The following is a 23,037-nucleotide window of genomic DNA, read 5'->3' as shown; positions in this document are numbered from 1 at the left end:
GAGGATATCACTGCCCCTTCCCATCACCAAGCCACCACCCCAGGCTTCTTTGTGCACAAGGTCCGAGCAGTGCCGGCTGCCGACAGCGCCCCCCGGGGTCCTGGTTCCGTGACCGCTGCCCGCCTGTCCGCTTCCTGTCCCGCCGAACATATGCGCTGCCCAGAGCAGGTGTGTGGGGCGGGCCACGCCTCACGGGGTGAGATAACTGGACACGCGGGCCCCTCCCGTCGGCCAGGCCCTGCCCTCCTTCAGGTGACAAGGGTGTGCCTCTTAGCAGCATCGAGGACAGCAGAAAGTGTTCGCGGAGTGTGTGGAAGATCTAGAAAAGCAGGTCACTCTTCAGGACCGTGTGGGGCGAGGGTGACCCCACTTCCGCGGGCACGGGGCTCAGCCGCAGCGCTGGAACGAGGCCCGCACCGCGCAGAGCCTCCCAGCAGACCTGCCTCCCGGTGTTGTCGGAGAGCAGGGTCCCCCCCGCCTGCCCCCCGCCGCACCGTGAGCCCAAGCGGCGCAAGCCTGCAGGGCAGGTCCAGGGTGACCTGGACACCGGGCAGCGTCTTCGGGATTGCGGCAGGCCGCTCCAAGACAAGCTCCTGGCTAATTTTCATGCCCGGCAAACAAAAGGCAGAGACACGGTAACACATCGTGCCCTTCAGCCTCATGTATGTTAAATATTTGGAATATATTAATCCTAAGAAATCTCTGTTGCTAGATCTAATTTCCGTTGACAGGAAGCATTTTCATATTTATCCAAAACCAGTAAAGCTAGCGAAGGTCATTGCTCTGAATTTTGCTCTTGGGCTAGCTGGTGACACCTGCACGGTCGTGAGCAACAGGGGACACCTGGGGCTAGGAAGTCTGGTTGCCATGGTAACCGAGCATTACTCTGCGCCGGTGGACAGAGGGGGAGGGTCGCGGTGTGGGTGTGGGTCACACAGGTCACTTCCTGCTCCCTGCAGTGCCCAAGGACAGCCTTACGACACAAGATTCGCAATTTTCTAAACGATTCATAATTGGGAGCGTGCATTTTTAAAGTGAGTTTATTTGAAGCCCGAAACCTTTAACCAGCTCTTTCAAACCTATCTACGGGCCAGAAAACTCACTCCTGTTTACAATCTGATTGGACTTAAATCCCGCATCTGAAGCGTGAGGCTCACTTCTTTCAGAGGCCGGGTCTCCCCTCGCGGGCTGTCCAACAGCAAGGTCGGCGGCCCCCCACGTGCCACGTTTGCCCCGCACAGGGTGGTTCCGGAGGATTCTGGGGCAGATCCGGAGCAGAACGGGGTGGGGGGTGGGGGCAGGAGTGTGGCCCATCTCTGGGGTGGGGCTGGAATCAGTACCGCCCGGCCCTAGTCTGTCTCCTTGGGGCGAGAGTGGCTATACAAGCCATCCTTGTGGCTGAAAGGGGTCGCCTAGGCAAGGCCCCTCTCCGTGCCCTTCCCTGCAGGCACACGTGTGATGCCTCCTGGCTGCAGCTGGTTGCCACGGCGGCAGTGCCTGCAGGGGGACAGAAGGTGCCGGTTGGTACCTGTGAGGGGCAGGGTCACCCCAGAGCCGTGCCTGTGGGATGCTCCCACCCTCAACGACACAAGGGCCCCTGGAGTTTCCGTAGCCAGCAGCCCCCTTGGGCCCCATCGGTGACTGCGCAGAGCACACTCTGGCATGCTGCTTCATAACTTCCCGTCCTGAGATGGAACCTAGGAAGACGAAGAAAGTGACTTTCCAGGGCTCCGAGCACTCTGCAGGTGCCGAGGGTGGGGCCGCTCCTCTCGAATGACAGCCCGTCTGGAGGGAGGCGTCTTTCTCCTTTTTCCCTGTTTTTAACCCGAAGCTAATGGGTTTCCTGCTTCTCATGCGGACGGTGGCTGTCACTCTTGAAGGATCCATAGGTGCAACGCTTAATTATTCTTTCTAAGTAACTGTAATAGTTTTGGGGAAGGTAACGAGACCTCGGTTGGTATTGCCTTCCTGGAGTGGCCGTCTGCACACCTCCCGCCTCTGAAGCCTTGGTGTAGGTTGTGTTTTTCTCCCAGGTCACAAGTGGCTTAATTTGTGCCGGGTGGACCTGGACTCTGGGTAACTTCCACGCAGGCGTCGTGCGCGCCTCGCTCGCCAGGCGGGTCTGCCTCCCGTCCCAGGCAAAGGGATCGCCGCGGAGCGGCCAGGCCGCCGCCCCCGTCCCGCGCGGTTCTCCTGAAGGCGCCAGGCACGGGTCCGGCCTCTCGGTGCTGCATTTTCTGGATCTTGAACAGAAGAGCATCTTCACTCTCCTCACGTCCCTAAGTCCACAGGGAAGGTTTGATTTAGGGAGCAGGTGCCCCGAGCTGAGCCAGAGGGGCAAGGGACCCCCACCACTGACAGGTGAGGTCGGGAGATCCAGGCCCCGTGCGCTTCTCTCGTCGGAATACACGGAGGGCCCGAATTCCGCGTGTTGTATGGGGTCTTTCCTCGGAAGTCGCCTGCGGCTGCCCTGGGAGACGCGGGCCACACGTCACACACCGTGCGGTTTTAAATGCTGGTTCAGAAGCACCGGCCAAGAGAGCCTCCCCTCTCCGACCACACAGGCTGTCCGCAGACTGCAGGGCACAGGGCTGTGGCCGCCCGGGGACCCGGAGGACGTGGACGTGTCCCATCGACACCTCCGTGAGAGCGGCCTGCCCCACCCCCACTGCCTGTCTCCTCCTCAGAAGGGCAAACAGAGCTGGGGAGCCGCCCCGCTACCCGACAGCTGCTGGGGTGGTCACCGTCCAAGTGTCCGGTCCCGAGCACCGACCCCTCGTCTCTCACAGCTGGGGGCCTTCCCTCCGGTTTCGCAGGAAGCTTCCCCAACGCGGCCTGTTCAGCACTTGTCAGCGTTACTGGAAACAAGCCAGGAGCCACAGAAGTGAAGGTTCCAGAAACAGGTAGCTGCATGGGCCTCATGCTTCGTGGCTCCCTAGTGGGCGTTTGTGACCACTGCCCCAAAGCTACAGGCAGGGGCAGCACGTGGGCCTCGTCCCCGAGGAGCATCCATTGGGGCGGAGCCTTCCGGGGGACCCCGTGGAGCTGCAGTGCTCACGTGGCACTCGCACACCAGTGAAGGGGCCAGAGCACCCCGTCCCCTCTGCAAGAGGATACGTGTGAGCGCAGGTTGGAAAGGCACAGGCGCCCTCTCGAGTGGGACTCGTCACTGAGGTCGGGCCCCCGGTGGGACCCGCCAGTTGTGTCTGGGTCGCCCCAGCGCCCTGCCGCCCGGCCTGCGGTGGTGCCCCCGCGGCGCCCTGGCCGTCCTCATCGCGACCTCGGGGCTGCGGGAAGCCGTCCGGCTGCACCCCTGGGCATTTGTTTTCCGGGGCCGCCTTCCCGCCACGCCGCCCGAGAACAATGGTGCCTTTGTGCGGATGTGTGCGGCGCAGCTACTCCGCCCGATGAGATCCAGGCGAGGGAAGCAGCAGCAGGTGGGTCTGTGGGCCACCCTTTCCTCCCCGGCGGTGTCGCGAGCGCTGATGGCCCGAGGGCCGGCGGCCGGGGAGGTGGCAGCTCCAGCCAGATCGGGGGGCGGAGGCGGGGCGGGGGGGGGCGGCATAGGCGGCTCTGCTCCCCCTGAGCACCCGGGCAAGGTAGGGAACGTTCCAGTAGCTTCGCAAGGAGGCAGGAGGGCAGGTGACCTTCTGCCAGTACACGTGAGTCCCTAAGGCGGCAGGGCGCCCCTCGCCCACCCCATCGCCTGCTTGGCGGCACTTAGGTGGGTCTCTGGGCCCTGCCATTTGCACATCACTTTGATTGGTGTCATTCAAGCTGCATATTAAAATTCCGCTCGTCACATCTGTGCAAAGTGAGGTGGCAATTAGAGAAGGCGGGCCTGGCACTCTGGGGAACGCCGTGCACCCACGTGAGCGTCGCGGGCTACGAGGCCTTTCCGGTGAGTGCTGGCAGACGTCCCCGTGCCTGCGGTGCTCGGGGTGGACACTCCACCTTGCGGCCTCCGGGGCTTGCCTGGCTCTGCCCGGAACGCCCTGGACCCACCTGCCCGCTCGTGCTGCTGCGCGGCCGCACGGGCCTCCCGCCTCCTACACTTTCTCGCCACACGGGGGGAGGGATCGGCCCAGTGGCAGGACGACAGGTACTTTGTCAGAAAGCAGAGGGGCCCGTCGATGAGCGCACGGCACGCTTGGGTCATGAAGTGACACCCCAAGAGAACGAGGTCCAAGTTCAATGACTGTTCTCTCACAATAAAACTAGAGCAGTTGTCATAAAAGGAACGACGTCTGGTTTTTTTCTGGTCGAGACAAGAACGGGGGTTTGAAGTAAACTGTAAAGCAAAGGGCCTCCATCACCGTGAAGGGGAAGAGCACCTTGAGTCGAGGTACACGGTCAGTCTGCGTCTGGAATTTCCTCAGACAGACCAAGTGCAAACACTTCCTGCATTTTTCCCCCTTCTCCTGGGAGAAGTCAGGGTTCTCAGCTCTGGGCGCGTGCAGGCGGGTGCTGGGGAGCCAGGCTGAGCCCCCGTGGCTATCCCACACGCTAAGTCCCCCGCACACGGGTGGTACCAATGCCCCTTCCCGGCCTCGCCAGAGCACCTTGTAGGACCATCTTGCCCGTGACTAGTGGGGGCCTGGCCGCAGCCTGCCTTGTTTCCCCCCTCCTGTGGGCACCCCTCCCCGGCATCCTAGGCCTCTTTCTGCATCTGGACTTTTCTCTGGGTGGTGCAGGGTGTGCTCTGGTGGCCCCAGTGTCCCTAGCACAGGTGCACGTGGCTCAGCCGGGACAGCCCACGGATGCCATGCTGGCCGGTATAGGGCGGGACTCGCCGCCCCTCTGAGTAGGGGCCGGTTTGCCCGCCAGCCTCGGTGCTGGGCACTGCCTCACAGCAAGCAGACCCCGTCCTGAGACCCAACTGACCTGGAACCGGGGCTTCAGAAATGCACAGAACATACGAGAGCAAATGGGTCCCGCCCATTTTATTATGAAAAATGTCAAACCACAGACGAGTGTCCGACGGGCACAGTGAGAACCCACACACCTGCCACCGAGACTGAGCAGGCTGTTCGTGGGCGTCATCATGTCCCCCGTCTCCACCTCCAGTGCATCTCAGAGTAAGTTGTAGGCATCGAGCCATCCGTGTGGCCCTAAAATCTCGGGTTCAGGACTCATTTAGGGTTGTCTCTTTGCAGTGGTTTTGTTTTAGAAAGAAATTTACAATGAAATACATAGACCTTCAGGTGCCTCTGACTCACACCCTGAGGGGGTGTCACCCCCCAGGTGTTTGCCCCTGTATCAGTTCCCATTGTTTTCCTCTGTATCAGTTTTGCTCCTTCCAGAACCTTCTGTGAATGGAACCATAGTACATGGACCCTTGTCCAGAGTATTTTTCGTGTGCGTAAAGCTTCACAGATTCATCAAAATGAGACGAAAAAGAATGTGTGTAGGGGCGCCTGGGGGATCAGTGGGTTAAGCGTCTGCTGACTCTTGGGCTCAGGTCATGATCTCGGGGTTCATGGGTTCAAGCCTAACACGTGTTGGGCTCCGTGCTGACAGCACAGAGCCCGCTTGGGATTCTTTCCCTCTCTCTGCTCCTCCCCTGCTTGTGCACACATGCGTTCCCTCTCTCTCTCCAGGTAAATTAAACTTTTTTTTAAAAAGCATGTGCAACATGCAGAATGCCACGTAGCCTCCTGTGAAAGGCCGAGTGACAGCAGCCGGGAAGCTGTCAAGGTCTCACGTTTCCACGACAGGCCAACTCAGTGTCCACGGGTGCACGGAACACCCGCCCCCACTGTGCCCACGCTGCTCACCACACTGGTCAGCTGGGTCCCAGCTATTGCCGTCACAGCCTGCGGTGGAGTTCCTGGCTGCCCCAGGCCAAGCCCTTACAGCGCTGACAGGAGGCCGTTTCATTTAAAGCCGGGGGAGGCCTGGGGGAGACGCGGGTACAGGCGATGCTTCCTGGTTGAAGCATCGTTGAAGTTAAGCGGAGTTTGGAAAATGTTTGGCTGTCGTTAACGTGGCCTTTTGTGTCCTTACTGTCATTCCAGGATGGGAGTCCCAGCTTCTGGAAACAGGATTCCTGGGAATCTTCCTGTGCCCTCTTTGGACTCTGTCTCGACTGCCCACAGGGACCCCCCCGTCCCAGATCGTTCTGTGGGGCTTTCGGTGGCTGATTTTCAGAATCATGCTTGGAGCGGTAAGCGGAACCTTCAGTGGCTAGGCTTCAGAAAGCGTGCCGCAAAGGAGCCACGCCTCGCTGCCTGCTGGCGGGGCTGTGCCCGCGGGGCCCCTTCTGCTGCTTTCCGTGTTCGGGGGCCTGTTTCTGAGTCCTAGGAGTGCCCCCGGCCCCCAGTCATGTGCACAAGCACTTCCTGTGGGGCCTATCTCGACTCTGAGCCCGCTCCACAGGGAGACTCACGGGCAGAGTCCCTCCTGGGGATTTCTGGAAGGTCTGAAACGTTTTACGTGGTTTAAACCAGGAAGGCGGGGAGCGGGTCAAGGACACACAGTCCCCTGTGACTGTCACCCCAGAGAAGCCGTGCAGAGTCCTTCCCGTCGGCACCTGGCTTGCTGGCCCCGGGGAGCGTCTCCCAAAAGCCAGGCGTGTTGGCGGCCGCCTCGCTCCGGCGTGGCCGGTCGTTGCCGTGGCCCGCGTGCTGCCTGCCTGGTGTCCTCCTGGCTCGTGCCCTCCTGGGCCCTGGCGACCAGGGTTCCCCGACCGCAGACTCCCACGGGGCCCGTGCAGGTGCGCGTCTGCTTCCACTCCCCCTCCCGTCCCCCTCCCGTCCCCCTCAGGTGTCTCGGGAACATCATCCGAACCTTCCATTCAGGAGGGACTTGGTTCCTTTCGGCCTGACTAGTGTCCGCTCTCTTGGGCTTCTCACTCTCCGCTGATAAGATCTTGCTGCTTATGCCGGAGCACTGACTTCCTTTAGGTCGGGAGCCCCGGCCCTCAGGTGTGCTGAGCCACCTGTCTGCTTCGAGGTTTCGCAGGTGCGGGCGCGCACGAGCTCACAGAGAGCACGCTTCTGCCACACACAATGGTGGCTCTGCCCGCGTCCCCTTCAGTCCACACAGCCCGCCGTCTCCTGTCCCCCGCGCCCTGGCACCGGCCGTCTGGTGTGCCCTGCGTCCCTGGCAAGAGGCCCTTGTCACTCTCAGCCTGGGACAGCATCCGTGTGTCCGTCCCTGACTTGGGCAGGCCCTGCCAGATCTCTGTGGGGCTGCTTTCCATCCCTGTGCGATCGGCGAGTGTTTTGTGGCCGGGTCCCATAGAGTTCCGTGGTTGCCGCGTCGTCGTCAGATGTCCTTCCCCCACTCCCGGCACCGGTCTGCCCCTCCGTGCCTGGCGTTAATTCGATGCCCTTCGTCCCCATTACCCATCTGGCCTGCGGGAGCCCATCTTCGTGCCCTGTCGCCTCAAATCCTGAGTGGTGCCAGCCCTTAACTGGGAGTCGGAGGTCCCCGAGCAGGACAGGCTGCCCCAGGTCCTTTCTTCCTGCCGGAAGCCCGCGCGCTCCCACGCTTCAGACGCCCTCCTGGGCACTCGAGCCCCTCATCCCCGTGTGACGACCGTCCGCGGTCTGGTTACTGCTGCATCTGGGGCTGTGTGGCGGGTGGGGGGCGGGGCACCAGAAGCAGCCGGAGTGTGGGAGGTGGACGTGGTTGGTGAGCAGCACCCAGGCTGCCCGCGAGGGGAGCCTCGGGGGCCCGCGTGTGGCCCCAACGTGGCTGGCAGGGCTCGCGACCCCGGGCGGTGCGCGTCGCTGCAGGTCCTGGGAGCTGGCGTGCGGGGTGAGCGCGTGGCCAGACCCCGCCACAAAGACTCCTCGTCCGGCGGTCAGACGGCGGGCCTGACGTTCGCGGCTCCTTTTCCTGACACACGGAAGTTATTTGCTGTGATTAGCGGGCGTGGTTCCGTGTCCGTCTGGGACTTCAGTTTGGAGTTTTTCTTCAACTACTTTTGAAAATCCAAGGTGTTTGCTGTTCAAGTCCCTCACCAGGGACCGGCCTGGGACCGCAGGCTCTGGAGGCAGGAGAGTGGCGGGGGAGGGGCGCCGGGTGGCGGAGCGGCGCCCACGGAGCCTGACAGCGCTCAGGCGCCTCTCGTGGCATTTTGATTGACTGTTCGCACCAGCTGGGTGAAAACTCATCAGGTGCACTAAAAGGGGTAATTACTCGATTGCGTCTGTGTTGGGTGCCGCTCCTCCTCCTCCTCGCTGGAGAGCGGCAGCGGGGAGCAGGCCCGGGAAAGGACAGCGCCTGTCGCTTACGCGGGGAGAGGGCTGCACGCGCCTGCCGAGGACTGAGCTGCCTGCAGGTGCAGCCCCGGCCTGACCTGCGCCTGCTCACGACCGGCGTCGCGGACGCAGAAGCCACCCGGCCGCCGTCTGCTGCGGTCCCGGCGCGCCGGGCAGTGACCCCCCCTGCACACACGGCCCCCGGGCCTCCCGGGCCCCCGAGGCGGGTCAGCGTGGCCTCCCCACCGTGGAGCAGGCTCTGCCTGTGAACAGCTGGAAACTGGGCCTGGCACGTGACGCATGCTGGACAGCAGACAGCGGGGGTGGGGGGCCAGCGGGACACGTGGCGGGTGCCTGGCCGTCTACGAGGGGGCAGGGGCGGGCGGAGGGAGGCCCAGAGTTCCCTCGGCCCGTATCCTGCTAGAATTCGAGGGGCGAGGTACAGAGAGGAGGACCTGGGCACAGAAGGAGCCCCGAGAAGGACACAGCACCCCTGCAGACCTGCAAAGGCGCGTGGCTCCCATCTAATCCCAACAGACGGACACTTAACTGACACGGCCGCCCCGGTGCCCGGTCCGAATAGTTGTGTAAATTGAGATCATCCAACCAAATAAGAAGCACCTTCCACTGAGAAAACTCCAGGCCTAGAAGAGATTTTACTGATCAGTCTGTAAAACATTTAGGGAAGAAAGTGAATCCTGTCCACACGCATCCACGACACAGAGGAACCCCTTCTGGGCTTATTTTTGTGAGGTCAGTGAGGACAAGGACGTTTCAAGAAAAGGAAATTACACAGCAGTCTGTTCAAGAGCACCGGGAAACACTCTTGAATTATTAGCGAACGAACCCAGCAGCGCCTGAGCCGCATGATACACGGAGACCAAGCCTCATGGTAGACGGGCTTTCCGCGGGATATCGAGTGGACGTAAGTGAACCGATACAGTTCACCAAATTCTTGACTGACGGAGAAGCGTCAGAATTAAACACTCGTTCACGGCCGACGAATCTCTGGCGCCCTGAGAATAGGCGTCCTCCGCCCGACATGCGAGGCACCCACCCGATGCCGCGCTCACCTGAGGAGACCGCGCGTGTCTGCCGAGGCGGAGCGTGAGGCGGAGCGCGTGCCGGGCGCCCGCTTATCCCGTCTACCTGGTGTCGTACTGAAGACTGTAGCTCGCGCGGAAAAGCAAGGAAAAGCAAGGAAAAGCAACAAAGGCCCCGAACGCGGGAAGGGAGGAAGTGAAGGCACCCGTCTTCGCGGCGGAGCGGTCACAAGGTCCTCAGGACCAGCGCGTGCAGTTAGCCAGGTGTGGGATTCACGCACAGGGCACACGGATCAGGCTAGCAGAAGCCGACAGGGAGCGAATCTGCGGGGTCGTCACTGTCGTGCCGTCCGAGCTCCTGTCTCCCCGCCCGCGGCGCCCCGGGGGTCCCACGGAACCGCTACCCAGCCACCCACGAAGGAGCCGGGCCCAGTGGGGGTGTCGCCTGGAGCCCTGCGGGCGAGATGCCACAGCAGGAGCCTGTGACCCCCACGAGGTCTGGTGACAAAGGAACGTCTACCTTCCCCAAATCAACCTTTTCACATGCCCTGGGGATCATCCCCGGAGCGGCGGGCACAGCGTGTGAAAACCTGAGGTACGCGCTCTCCCCAGAGCCCCCCCGGTGCCTACGACTCGCCCACGGGGGGGCCTTCCTCACGGTCTGCCGCTACCCAGACGCGGACGCCCAGGGTGACACCTGCCTGGACACCGTCAAGGACGTGTGGTCTGTGTGTGTGACATCAGGGCCACCCTGCTGTCCATCCAGACCCTGCTAGGAGAATCCAGCACCCATAGCCCTTTGAGCACACACGCTGTGTGTGAAAAGCCTGGAGAAACCTCACGGCCTTTAAGAAGTACCTGCAAGAGGGGCGCCCGGGTGGCTCAGTCGGTCGAGCGTCCGACTCCGGCTCAGGTCCTGATCTCACGGTCTGTGAGTTCGAGCCCCGCGTTGGGCTCCGTGCTGGCAGATCAGGGCCTGGAGCCTGCTTCGGGTTCTGTGTGTCCCTCTCTCTGCGTCCCTCCCCCACTCTGTCTCTGTCTCCCAAAAGCAAACAAACATTAAAAAGAAATTTTTTAAAAGACGTGTCTGCAAGAAACCTGCTCGAAGCTGGTCTCTCGCCAAGAACCCGGACCGTGTAGCCTCTCTCCTTGTGTTCTCTTTTTATCTTCTCCTTAGATCATCTGCCCTTCCCTTCGTTTTTGTCTAGGACTCTGTATCTTAAGCTGTGGTGTCATTTTTGTTTCGTTTCTGTTTTTTAAATGAAGTCTCTGGTTGAGCCTTTATGAATACATTAAATAAATACAGTGGTTTGTTTTTTACCCGCCTCCCCCCCCCCCGAAAAAAAGAAAAGAAAAAGAGAATGTAAAATATGTCATTAATAACCTCCAAAACCGTAAAATACTCGAAATTTTAACAGAAGTCTAACACTGTTCTCTGAAAGCTACCATCGTTGCTGAGAGAAATGAGAAAGGCTTAAAGAGACAGACACACTTGTGTGAGTCAGGAGCCTCAACACTGCTCAAGTGTCCAGCTCTCCCCAGATCGATTGATGGATGCCACGCAACCCAAACGTAATTCTAGAAGGACTTTCTTTCTAGAAGTTGATGAACTGATTGTTAGATTTGTTTGGAAACGCCAAGGACCTAGAATAGCCAGAAAATCTCGCACAAGAGGCACACCCCTTGTTCCAGGGGTCGCAGTTGGTGAGACGGGCAGTGGGGGCACAAGGACACACAGCCGAACCCTTAGGAGGGTCAGCGAATCCGGAAATAGCCCCACACCAAAATCACCGTGACGCACGCTTTGGACAACTGACCGAGTCAGTGCCACCAAGAAAGACAAGATGCTTCTCTGAGGTGCAGCGCTCAGGTGTCTGGTTACCCACAGAGGCCATGAGCCCCAGCCCGCCACCGCGCGCGGGAATTCGTTCGAGGTGGGTTCCAAACGTGAAAGTGGAAATCACAACACTTCTTGAAGGTAACGGGAGGTTTTTGAATCAGAATCTTCTCTTCCCGACAGACACGAGTGATAGACGGCACCCACAATTCCTCTGCCCCGCACGGGGAGCCCGTGTCCGGGCCCGTAAAGGACGCAAGAAACCCAGCGGTCACGACGATCGGTGTGAAAGGGGGAAGCTTTAGCAGATACCCCTGCAAACACTTGAAAACTGCCCAGCTTTCCCAGCCGTTAGGGAAATGCCTGCCAGTCCACGCGCAGTGGGATGGCGTGTGCGCCCACAGGACCTGCTGAACCCACAGAGGGCAGGACCACGCTGCAGCCAGTGTCCTGGCTTGGGCCGCGCCAATCACCGCAGACCGAGTGGCTTGAGCGGTGCTTCCTTCCTCCAGGCATGAGGCCGGCGGTGTCCCAGCGCCTCCCATCCCCGGTGAGGACTCTTCCCGTGTCCTCATAGGGGTGCGGGGGGACAGCAGCCCCGGTGTCTCTGATGGGTGCACTCGTCCCGTCTGCTCAGGACCCTGCCCCCACGGCCCCACGGACACTTAATTACTTCCTCAGTCTAAACGCGGCTGCGGGGAGGGCCCGGGGAGGACACGGCACCGGCCCTTCACGGCAGGGGAGTGAACCAGAGAGGGACCGGCCTGTGGTGCTCTCCTGCGGTCGTGAGAAATGGTGCGCAGTTCACGGAAGCCGCGACGCAGTTACCTACGAAGTTAACCTACTCCACCCCGTCATCCTTCTGTCCTCAGGATGCCTGGGAATGCACTCCCCAAAACCCTCCCCCGGCACCAGGAGCTGGAGACCAACCACGGTCCATCAGCAAGAAGACGGCACATCTGGCTCCTCGTGCGGGGGCTTCCGGAACCGGTGGGGCCAGCGTGTGGCCAGGATCCGGGGTGGGGACTGACTGGGGGGGGCATACTGGAACGTGGGGGGCCGGGGAAGGGTCCCCCGTGCTGGCGGGGGAGGCACCCAGGCGTGCCCGTGCACAAAGCTCCTTGGCCACACGCTTCGGGCCTGGATGTAAATCATTTTTTTAAACCCGACGAGGCAAGCCGCCGGGGGCCTCCAGGGAGGTGGCCGATCGGCCCCTGCGTGGCGCAGACAGCTACCTCTGTGGGCAGGGCTGGAGACCGGCACGCTGGCAGGTTTTCCTGGGGCTTCTCCGTCGCGCAGCAGAGAAGACCACGTGGCCGCGAGCCCTGGAAAGATGGTCAGCCTGGCCGGATATGCCGCCTGAGCTAGAGCCACGCGACGCAGCCCCCTGGCCAGGCTCCCCGCGCCAGCTGCGGGGACGCGGGCAGCCACGTGGCACGACCACCCCGTCGGACTCCCTCCCTTGGGGCAGAGGCGCGGGTGTACCCTCCCGCTGGAGTGGCACAGGCCCACCCGGTGCTTCTCTGGAAGAGTCAGGAGCCCTTCTCCCAGGTTTCAACTCAGTCTTCGGCTTTAAAGGCACAGATTCCAAACACATTAGTGGGGAGAGGCTTTCCATCTGCAGAAAATGGCAAACGGCGTGGGTGTCTGAGTCAGTGTTTAATAGGTTGCCTTTCATCGTGCTTTAAAAAAGTTTTCACTTTGTTCTCAAATCTCAACTTCTGTAAAGACAGACACAGGTAGGTTGTGTCTGTGGCTGAGTCGGCGCTGGCCGGGTTCGTCCTGGAGACGCTGCCTGTCACCGAAGCCTGAGCCCTTTGCTCCTGGAGCTTCCGCTCCCCGAGTCGGACCACACGATGGCTTCTCCACAGGCCTTGGGGCCACAGCTGTCCCTGATCGGTCCTGGGCCGGCCGGACGGCCCGCGCCGGGCCGAAGGCCGAGGTCTCAGGTGCCCCGAGTTCTGGGAGCCGAGGCAGAATCCCTGCTGCCGGGGACTCTTCGTGCTGGACGGCACCGGGGGAGGCGCGCGCTTGGCCTCGGCCTGGACGACCGGACAACCGAAAGCATCTCCTTCGCGTACCTCCCTCCCCCCGGCCTCCCTGGCGCGTGCGGGAGGCCTGGGTGCGCAGGCGGGCGGAGGCTCTTTGCGGCCCCTCCTCCGTGAGAACCTGGCGTGACGTGAGCGGTGTGGTCGCTGGCCCACGAGGAGGAGCGTGTGCACGCCGGGCCGCGGGGGTCAGGAGTCAGTCTGATGACCGTTGGATTTCACGGCCAGGATGAGGCTGCTTCTCTTGGCTCTCGCTTTGTCAGCGCGCCTTTAATTTTTCACATATCCTTTCCGTAGTTCCTCCGACACCATGTGCTAAATTATTTCATTACTGGTTCACCTGGTGGGAGTTTCATAAAAAACTTCCCAACTTCTTACCGACCAAATGCAGCCGAAACAAGCCACTTTCATCGGGAGCCGTGTCTCTGCGGTGGCCGGCGCGGGTCGTTGGCAGGTTCGCCGAGCGCAGGGTGCGGCAGGAGGGGAGGCCGGGCGCCGGAGCCCCCAGGCACCTCTCAGAGGCTGGCAAGGCACGAACTTTGCTGTTCCGTACGTGCAGGTGACCCCCCCCCCCCAGGGACCTGAAGGAGAGAGATGCCAGCGTGTTTCCCACAGGCCGTCCTCAGCAGGTGCCTGACGACCGAGCGCCGGTGCCTCTCACGCTGTGTGCTCCCGCTCGCGGCTGTCTCTCACAGCAGCTGCGGCACCCGAGGTGGGACCCTTCCGGTGCTCGTCGTGGGCAGACTGCCCTGCTATCCTGTTAACACAAGAGAAAAAGCCGTATGTTAGCCACCAGAGCGAGGCCTGTGGTCCTGCATTTTTCGGGTCACTTTGGCAGACCCGGGGGCCACGGCCAGGCTGCGATCATCGGTACTGTGAGAAGACGCTTTGCTCAGACGCAGTACGAGTCACCTGGGATGAACTCGACAGCGTAGACAGAACAGAACGGATGTGTTCCTTCCCAAATGCAGCTTCCCAAAGCTGAGAGGGAACAGGAGACCTAAATGGCTCTGTGTCTATTAAATACACGCAATGCGTCACCAGAACCCGTTCCAGGGAGAAAAGCGCGGACCCAGATGGCTTCCCTGGTGGAATCTACCAGACGCTTTAGGAAGAAACGATGGCAGGGTCTCTTGGGGGGGGGGGGGGGGGGACACTTCCCAGGTTGTTTTACATGACTGAAACAATGAAACAAAGCCTGATGAGGATATCACAGAAAGGAACAGAAGAGACCAGTACCCCCAGGAGCAAAGATCCAGAAACCCTTAGCAAAGCACCCGTCAGTTTGATTCTGGCAATGACAACACCTGGTTTCTCTCAGGAACGTGGGGTGGTTTAACATTGGAAAATCAACGGACACGGTTCCCTACAGTAACAGCGTAAAGCAGCAGCTGTGAGAAAAGCACGCGACACAGACTGACACTGGCTCGTGGCAGCGGGGGGACGTCCTCGGGGGACAGTGTCTGAGACCGGGCCACCGGTCCTTGCTCGAGAGGGACGGGAGCATTCACACCCAGCTAGTGTCTCTTCTCACCGCCGCTCTCAGCGTCACGTTGGAAGTCTTGGTGCAGGAAGACGGGAAAAAGAAAAGGCATAAAGACTGGAAGAAAAGAAAGGAAGGTACTGTTCACACCCCTTGATTCAACAGGCTGAAAACCCAGCGGAATCTAAAAACCAACGAGCAAAATGAACACATGAACTCAGGACACGGGAAGCAAGGTTCGTGCGAAGCCCAAGTCGTATTCCGCGTACTAGGAAGAGACCGTTAGAAAAGCAAGTTGTGAAAATACCGTCTACAGCTGCATCAAGCAGACCTCCAGTACGCGGTCACAGACCCGATGGAAGATGCCTAAGGCGCGTGTGTGGCAGGTGCAGGGCGTCCGTGGCGGGTGACGCGCACTTAGACCCGCGCCCACAGGTCGGAAGACCGCTTCACCCGAATGTGTGTGCAGATTCAGGGCATTTCCTGTCAAAGTCCCACTGGGCTTTCTGGAGAGGTTAACATGCTGATTGTAAGTTTAATATGTAAATAAAGAGAATCTTGAAAAAGAAAAACAAAGCTGGGACACCTGCTTCCTGATTTTACAGCTTAATTTAAAACTGAAGCGTGGTATATTGATCTAAGCTAGAAAAGTGGACCCAGGGAAGAGGGTCCAGAAATGGACCACCTCTCTCCTATTCGGCTGATACTCAGCCAGGGTACGGAGTCAAGTCAATGGAAAAAGGAAAGCCCCTCATTACAAAAGGTGCTGAAGTCACGGGAAATCTGCAGAGGAACGAAAATGAGCTTGGACGGGATTTCGTTTGCACCAGACCGTACTTTGAGGTGGACCACGGACCTAAATTTAAGAGCGACGCTGGCAAGTTCCTAGAAGGGCACACGGAGGAGTACCTCTCGGAACGTGCCCGCACGGGTGCAGCTGACTGATTTCCAACCTGGTCACTCCCTGGGGCAACCACAGAATTTGTTTTGCAAACATAAAAGCCAGGAAAACAAAGCTTTCCGAAGATAACACAGTTATCTTAGGGAAGGCAAAGACTGCTCCGATGGCACAAAAAAACAGTAACCATTAAAAATTTTTTTTTGCTACACGTATCTGACTGATATGAAAAATCTCCATCAGCAAAACCACACGAAGAAAACGAATAGGTAAGCTACAGACTAGGAAAAACACCTGCAGCGTGTACAGGCCCAAGCAACAATTAACCCACAGAACACGCAAACCACGGGAGAAACGCAGGCACGCGGCTCCAACACACTGGGAGGAAGCAGATCTTCCGCCCGGCCGGGAGCCCGGGAAGCGGGGCCCGGAGCGCCCCCCGCACTGCCCGCCGCTTCGGGTCAGGGATGCAGCCTCGTGGCACAGCCGTTAGCAGGTCCCACCGGCGAGACGCGCACCTGCCCCCGCGAGCCAGCCTTCCTCTCCTGCGCCGTGCCGGGACAGGGGACAACCGCGTCCACACGGAGGCCCGCACACGCCCGCACGCCGCAGGTCGGCCCTGTTCAGAACGGCCAGGCCCGGGAACAACCCAGGGTCCGTCAACAGGGGTCAGCGGCGGTGCGCTCCTGTGCGGGGCCACGCTCCGCCGTAAAAGGGAGCCCGCTCCAAAGGCGGCAACACGGATGAACCCCACAACGCGCGGGGCACAGCCTGGTGAGTCCGCGGGGGTGAGATCCCGGGGAGGCCGAGCCGGCGCTGGCCGCCGTTCCGTCCAGGCGGGCGGGGCCCAGACCAGCTTGGAAACGGGTCACGGAGAACGTTCTCCGGGATGGACACCCGCTTCCTATTCGAGCTGGGGGTACCTCAATCGTCAGAACACGCTGAACTCGAGACTTCGGATGTGCTTCGTTCCATGTCGGTCGTAGCTTCCGCCCTCTGACTTGAGGGCATCGTGGAGCTTTACACACGGCCCCTGCGGCGAGACGCGGCCCCGATTCACTCCGCACACCCGGGGACGACGAGCGAGTCCGGCGTAACCGCGCAGCCACCCCCGGCCCTAGGGGACCCCCGCCGCAGAGAGCGAGGGCGGCCACCAGACTCGTCCACGGAAGCCACGTGTGGGGCGCGGGGTCGGGAGCAAGCAGGGGCCGCTCTCCACGTCCAGACCCGCGCGCGGCTGTGACACTCGCTGGCAGGGGGACAGCAGCTTCCCGTGGGCGCGCGGAGCGCACGTGTCTGGATCTCCTCCGGAGCCGAGCGGCCCGCCGCCTCCGTGTCCCAACCGCACCTCGGCCTCTTCCTCCTCCGGGGGCTCCGTCACTTCTGTGGGAGGGAACGTTCTCGTTCTCGGCTGACAGGAGGCCACAACTGGGTAGCTCCCCCGTTTGCATTTGGATTGCTTCTCTCCCGCCCTCCCCCTCCCCAACCAGGCCCAGTGGCTGCCCTGAGGGAGCAAACCGGAATCATCCAGACCTCCGAGTGGTGGGGGGGGGGGGGGGGGAGGTCGGAGCAGGGAGCTTCTGAGCTGGGGGAGGAGAGAGACTTTGAAGTCTGGCCCTCCTCGGAGTCAGAGGCCTCCAGTAAGACTGCGTCAAATGTAATTAAATGGGGTGCAGCGCGCCGCCCCATGACGGCCAAGCCCAAGCCGATGTCGCCAGTTCCTCGACACCGTGTCCTGGGATCCCCGCTCGGAAAGGAGAGCAGTCACTCCCACCTGCTCCAGCGAAATAACACGGGCAGAGGAAGGGGTTTTCCCGTGGGGCTGCACTGCCCTTCCCAAGAGCGCCTAGGGGGCCAGACCTCAGACTCCGGCGCAAGAGGCGGCGTGGGGGTTTCTGGAAAGTGCTTTCTGCGGTATTCTGACCTCTGGTCCCAGCTTCGGCCCCAGCTCGTGGCCCTGTGCCTGGCCCCTCGGCCCCTCTCTGCCTCCATCTCCAGACGCTCGCCTCCGAACAACCCAGGGCCTGACGGGCATCGAGTCCTACAGCTCACGGGGCCCACGGTGTTCCCTTGCGTTCTGTGCAGCCCATCACACAGCCTGCCGCAGGAGGACCCCGCACGGAGGCCCGGCCGTTCTCCAAGACCTCTCGGGCCCAGGGGGCAGGGCGGAGGGAAAGCAGCGTTAGTCCCCCACCCCCGGGTTTCAGGCCAGCGCCAGCTCACTGGATTCAGCAGGGGGTCTCTGTGTAACTGTCCCTTGGGCTTGGAGGGTGCTGGCGGGGCCCTGCGGGCGTGGAGACGGGGCAGTCCCGAGAGGCCCCGCCGTGTGCCCGAGCCCCCAGCACCACGTAGGGGGCACGTGACTGTGAACCCCAAACGCACCTGAGACACGGAGGTCCCCCCACCTCGCCTGCTGAGGGGCACACGGGGTCCTCGGGCCCAGCTCCGCCCCCAGAGGAGAGGGGTGGCGGGAAGCCCGAGTGGCATCCCAGACCACCAGGCTGCTCTCGGGAGGAGCAGTGCCTCCTCCCGAACCCGCAACCTCGTTAGTATGGGTGGCCCCAGGGTCACCGAGGCCTCTCCCGAGGGGAGGAGCCGGCGTGGCCCCTGCGTGTGCAGGTGGAGGCGGTGGCCCGTCGGTGAGAGAGTGGGGTGCCGTGTGCGCGCAGAATGAGGCTGCCGCGGACCGCTCCCCGGGTGTGGGCGCCCCCTGGAGGAGGCGGCCCACTGCCTGGGTGCAGCTCAGGCCCGGGAGCCCCTTCTGGCCCTCGGGTAGGAGTGAAGGCCGCAGCATGGAGAAGCCCATGTCCTTCCTGTGGGAAGGCCTTGCACCTGGCCTCTCCAGACGGGGGGCTCAGAAGCACGTCCTCAGGCCCGTGACCGTCCGGAGAGGCCCATCTGCATCCCGGGTGCCTCCCTTCGTGCCCCTGCCTCCTCCTGACTCCGGAGAGCGAGCCCGGAACGTTCTTGTGTCTTGCATTCTCCCTTCCCTGGAGAGCAGGGGTGGACGGCTGTGGGTCACTCGGCTCTCTTTGGATCTGGCCTGGCACTGGCTTGTCTGAGCCTTTTTTTTTTTCCCCAGAATTAATTTGGGGCTGAAAAAGGCTGACAGAAGTCTTTGTTCCTTTGACGCTCACTCAGGAAGGAAAAAATCCGTGGAAAATCTGACATCTGCACTATAGGGAGAAGTCAGCGGATGAGGAGGAATATAATTATTCTCTGCTCCCGGAAGAATGTTGCAGATTTTTAAGTGTCTCATATCAACTTAGAATTTGAATGACATTTTAATTATTTTGTTTTTTTCTTCTTTGCCTGGTTTGAATCTCCAAAGAGACCCGCTCTTGGATTCCAAGGGGTGCGGGGAGCAGAGCTGCGCTCACGGGGCTGTCGCGTGACGGCGGCTGCTCTCCTGCCCCGCGAGCAGGCACGCGATCACCGGGAGCTCGTGGCCGTCCGCGTCACCGGGACAGGCTCGCTCGGGTCTGGCTAGCAGGCACGCGGGACTTCTCAGAACTCGGTTTTCCTGTGGACACAAATGTGCCACAGAGCTCTGCCCAGGGGGTGTGTCTCTGGCACTTGTGTGACCTAAGCAAACCTAGTTTCCAGAAAGATGGGGACTCCGGTCTTCAAACAGCACACCCGGGCGCCCAGAGCTCGTCTCCACATGGGTGGAAGGTGCCGCCGAGAGGCCGGGTTGCCAGGGTGGCCGAAGGCCGGGTGTGTGCGCGACCCCCCCCCCCCCAGCCCAGCACCCCATCAGAGACGGCAGTGGGTCGGGGCTCAGGACAGCAGAGCGCTAGCAGCCCTTGGGGATAGATGTGCAAGCCGACCATCTGTAAACCAAGCCCGCGTGCACGGCAGGACCAATGCTAACTCGGTGTGTCAGGAAGCCTGAAGGGCCACGCCGTGTCACTGGGACTCCCGTGTCGCCTCTCATCCCTGCCCCTTTGGGTGTCACCACGTCCTTGCCGCCCACCAGCCCGAACTCTCGGCTGCTCCCCATGCCGCACCCATCCTGCGGGCTCCATGTTCCAGACACATCCCAACCTGGATGGTCCTTCTGCCTGGACAGCCGCGGAGGCCCCTCGTCACCGATCTCGTGTCCCTCTCTGGCCTACTCCGTCCCCACCCGAACCTGACGCCAGGGCCAAGGGGACCCTGGGGGTTCCCGAACACAGCCTTTCCCGGTCTGCGCAGCTCCAGACCTGCCAGCCCGGGCTCCCTCACACCGCTGCCTGGCATTTGTGCCCCTCGCTCCGGCGGCTTGTCCCGGCCTCTCCAGGGCCGCCCACCTTCCTGCTCCAGGGCCCGGGTTCTCTTCTCGGCACCCTCCACGTGCCTGCCCCGCCGCAGCCAGACAAGGCCTCTTCTGCGCCAGGCTCGACCTGTTGAGTTCTATGTGCTGACCACGCGGGTGGGGAGGCGGGCGGGCAGGTGGAAGGGAGGTAGGCGGGAGGGTGAAGCTGGTAGGACTCGGCCCAGAACTGTTGCAGCTGTAAAAACCACGGTCACGAGGGAGAGCGGAGCCGCAGCCCACGCCCGCTTTCTGTCGGTGCGGCTTCTCACCTCCTAACCGAGCTGTTATGTAAGGGACGTCGCAGCAGAATCTCTGGGACCCAAGCGGGGTCTCCAGTGCCGGCAGCGGACGGCCCCCTCCTAGGAAGGGTCCGCAGGGAGCTGCGAGTTCCCAAGAGAAAGCCGGGCTGGAGGCATCTGACCGACAGACGAGCTGCTGTGGTCCCCGAGGCTGCAGACGGGCGGCGTGCTGTGGACGCCAGTGTCCTCGGGGTCACAGGCCGCTCAGGGCCCTCCCCGCACGGCCTCTCCCCTGCGTGCCCGGCGGCTGAGCCGCTCCCTGGGCACGCTTCAGACCTGCTGTTCGTGGGGGCGGTGGAGATGTCCCCTCCTGCCCAGCTTCCTCTGCGTCCATAGAAGCGTATGCGGATCCAGGGCCTGTGGCTTTTCTAACCCGTCCGTTTTTAAAGCCTCCCAACCGCATTCCTGCAGTCATGCTCAGGCAACCTGTTTTCAGGGTGCCTGGCCAGCTCAGTTGGAGGAGCCTGGGACTTTTGATCCCTGGGTTGGAGTTCAAGCCCCATGTTGGGTGTAGAGATTACTTAAAAAGTAAAAAATCTAAAAAAAGAAAAGGAGAGCTGAGTCTTGCAGGAAGCACAGAAGGAACTGCCTTTGTAGGAGGAAGCTGGTGTTTTCTACACGTAACACGGGACTTACTCACAGAAAAGCCCCAAGCGGGCCTTTCGTACAGCTTCGTTCATGTCTTCTCTGGTCCGTGTTTCAGGTGCGAGAGAAGTTCTGTCCCTCAAAGCTTCCTTTGGGCGGCCCCACCGCGGCGGGTTTGCGTGTCCTCGGGAGCGGCTCACGTCCTTCTGTCTTGTCTTGGCAGGGCCTCATCAAGATCCGGGGAGACCGGTGCTGGCGGGACCTCACTTGCATGGACTTCCACTATGAGGTGAGCCCCACGCGGGGGACCCGCCCGCCGCGCCACAGGTGCGGCCTCCTGGAGGCCTCGGCTCGGCTCACAGGGCTGCCCCCTCCTGCTTTTTTTCTCGGGAGGGGTGGGGGGTGATGGGTAGGTCACGAGGTGGCTTGCAGTGCCCCAGCACGTCCTGGAGGACGGGGCTCCCGGTGCCCGTGGCTGCGGGCCCAGCGGTCCCTTGGGCACCGGTCCCTCCACCGCTGTCCACGGTCCTGCCCGGGCACCCTCTCCAGGCAGGTGGGCTGGCCCCGCGCACCCCCAGGCTGGGAGGTGCTCCACTGTGCGCCCTGCCCCCCAGCCGTGGCAGACGGACGTGGGGGCAGGCCCCAGTCCCGCTGTGCCCACGTTTCCAAGGCTCCCACACCCCGTTCCCCACCCCTCCCTGGAACCCCGCCTGGGTCCAAGCCCTTCTGGACGTTCGTGTCCCTTCTGACTGCTCACGTTTGTGGGGGGCGGGGACCGCATTGCCCCGTGAATGAATTAGCCCGAGAGCATTCGGTGTGTGTGCACAGAGAAGCCCTCCCGGGTGCCACGTCCCTCTTGGTGACACTCCTGGCGCGCGCCTGTCGGGACGTTTCCTTCCGCGTTTCCCGCTCCCGGCTTGCGGCTCCAGTACGGGAAAGGCAACGTGCTCTGCCCCTCTTACGAGGCGTTTGCTTGCAGCCCTCCGCACCTTGGGGGTTTTCAGTCCTGACGTGTTGAGTGGATGCCGACTCTGAGTCCCAGGCACGTTCGGCTTCACGTCCTCTGTCAACCAGCCCGGGGCAGGGACGTCCCCACGTGTGCCGCATTTCATGGGGGTAGGAGACCGTCCTCGGGGCACATGCGCCACAGACTCCCCTCCCCTCCTGCCCACGGGCCCACGGGTCCATCCCTGGGTCCTGCAGCCACCTTGCCACAAAGTTCCAGACAGTAAATGTTCCTGGCTCTGAGGAGGGAGGTGGCGTGGGGCCCCCTGGGCTGAGCCAGGACCCCTGGGGCCACCCAGCCAGTCCGGCCGCGTCCCCGCGACTGCCCACTGTGTGCAGAGGAAGGGAGTCAGAGCAGGAGGAACAGGTGGCACGTGCCAGAGTCCCCGCGGCACCACCTGGTGTCGCGTGCCTGCAGGTGTTGACCAGAGTGGAGGCGGGACCCGGGACTCCAGTCTCTATGTCATCAGGAGCCTCGGCCAGCAGGGAGGGGCCGGATGAGCCTGCACACGGGGTGGGCGAGGTGTCCCAGCCTCCTGCATCCTCAGAAGGGCTGGAGGCAGGTGCAGGGAGGCAGAGTTCCTGCATCTCTCCAACCCTGCAAGGGATCCGGGCAGACTGGTGGCGTGTGACCCACGTCTTGAGGAGGGGGCCAGCCAGCCATGATGTCGGTGTGAGGCCAAGGCCTCTGGGAGTCCGTCTTCTAGGACAGGCAAAGTCTTGGCTCAGCGATCATAGTGGAATCCAGGGTGTAAGGGAGCGGCTGCCCTGGGGCCCTGGTTGCAGTGCCACTGTCGCAGACCAGGAGCCTGTGCCCCCAGGTCAGGTCCCTTGCAGGGACAGAAGCACCCCGACTGTCTAGGAGAAGCTTTTGCCTAGTGGATCATGTTCCCCCGTGCTCTGGAAGCTAGGTGGAGTGAGGGCACCCGACGCAGGTCAGGAGTGGGGGCTGGAACCCCTCGTGCTATTTGCCGCCCGCAGAGCCCCGTCAGGTTGTCTGTGTGCCTTGAGCAAGGATGGGGGCCACACGGCCTGTCCTCGGTGACCTGGACTCCCCAGTCGGTGGCAGGTGGCAGTGGGATGAGAGAGGGCAGCTCGTTCACTGTCACGGCACTGCTGGTGGGAGGCTCACAGGAGGGACCCTCAGGGGACAGCCAGGGAACTGGCAGGGGTGGGGGGGCAGGCACGCAGGTGAGAGGGAGGGAGGGGCTTCCGGCTAAGACAAGAACCTGGAGTGCCGTCAGCGTGGGGGCTGAGCCCCTGCCTCCCCAGACCGGGCAGTGAGCCGGAGGCCAGCGGGGGGGGGGGGGGGGGGGGGGGGGGGGGGGGGGG

At 61.8% G+C, this 23,037-nt stretch overlaps 1 protein-coding gene across 1 annotated transcript in view; it reads left to right on the top strand.

Moving 5' to 3' along the window:
* LMF1 (lipase maturation factor 1) overlaps positions 1-23,037 on the top strand; it is a 64,988-nt gene that overhangs the window by 19,670 nt on the left and 22,281 nt on the right. Inside the window, exons 7-12 of the mRNA XM_049639137.1 lie at positions 1,448-1,520; positions 2,565-2,643; positions 2,817-2,985; positions 3,221-3,384; positions 5,955-6,166; positions 20,924-20,989. Of these exons, the coding sequence (XP_049495094.1) occupies positions 1,448-1,520; positions 2,565-2,643; positions 2,817-2,985; positions 3,221-3,384; positions 5,955-6,166; positions 20,924-20,989 (763 nt within the window). The remainder of the gene's footprint in view (positions 1-1,447; positions 1,521-2,564; positions 2,644-2,816; positions 2,986-3,220; positions 3,385-5,954; positions 6,167-20,923; positions 20,990-23,037) is intronic.

The sequence above is a fragment of the Panthera uncia genome, chromosome E3, assembly GCF_023721935.1.
Source record: "Panthera uncia isolate 11264 chromosome E3, Puncia_PCG_1.0, whole genome shotgun sequence".
Taxonomy (NCBI): domain Eukaryota; kingdom Metazoa; phylum Chordata; class Mammalia; order Carnivora; family Felidae; genus Panthera; species Panthera uncia.
The sequence above is the reverse complement of the archived record's forward strand: the minus strand, read 5'-3'. Positions and strand labels throughout refer to the sequence as shown.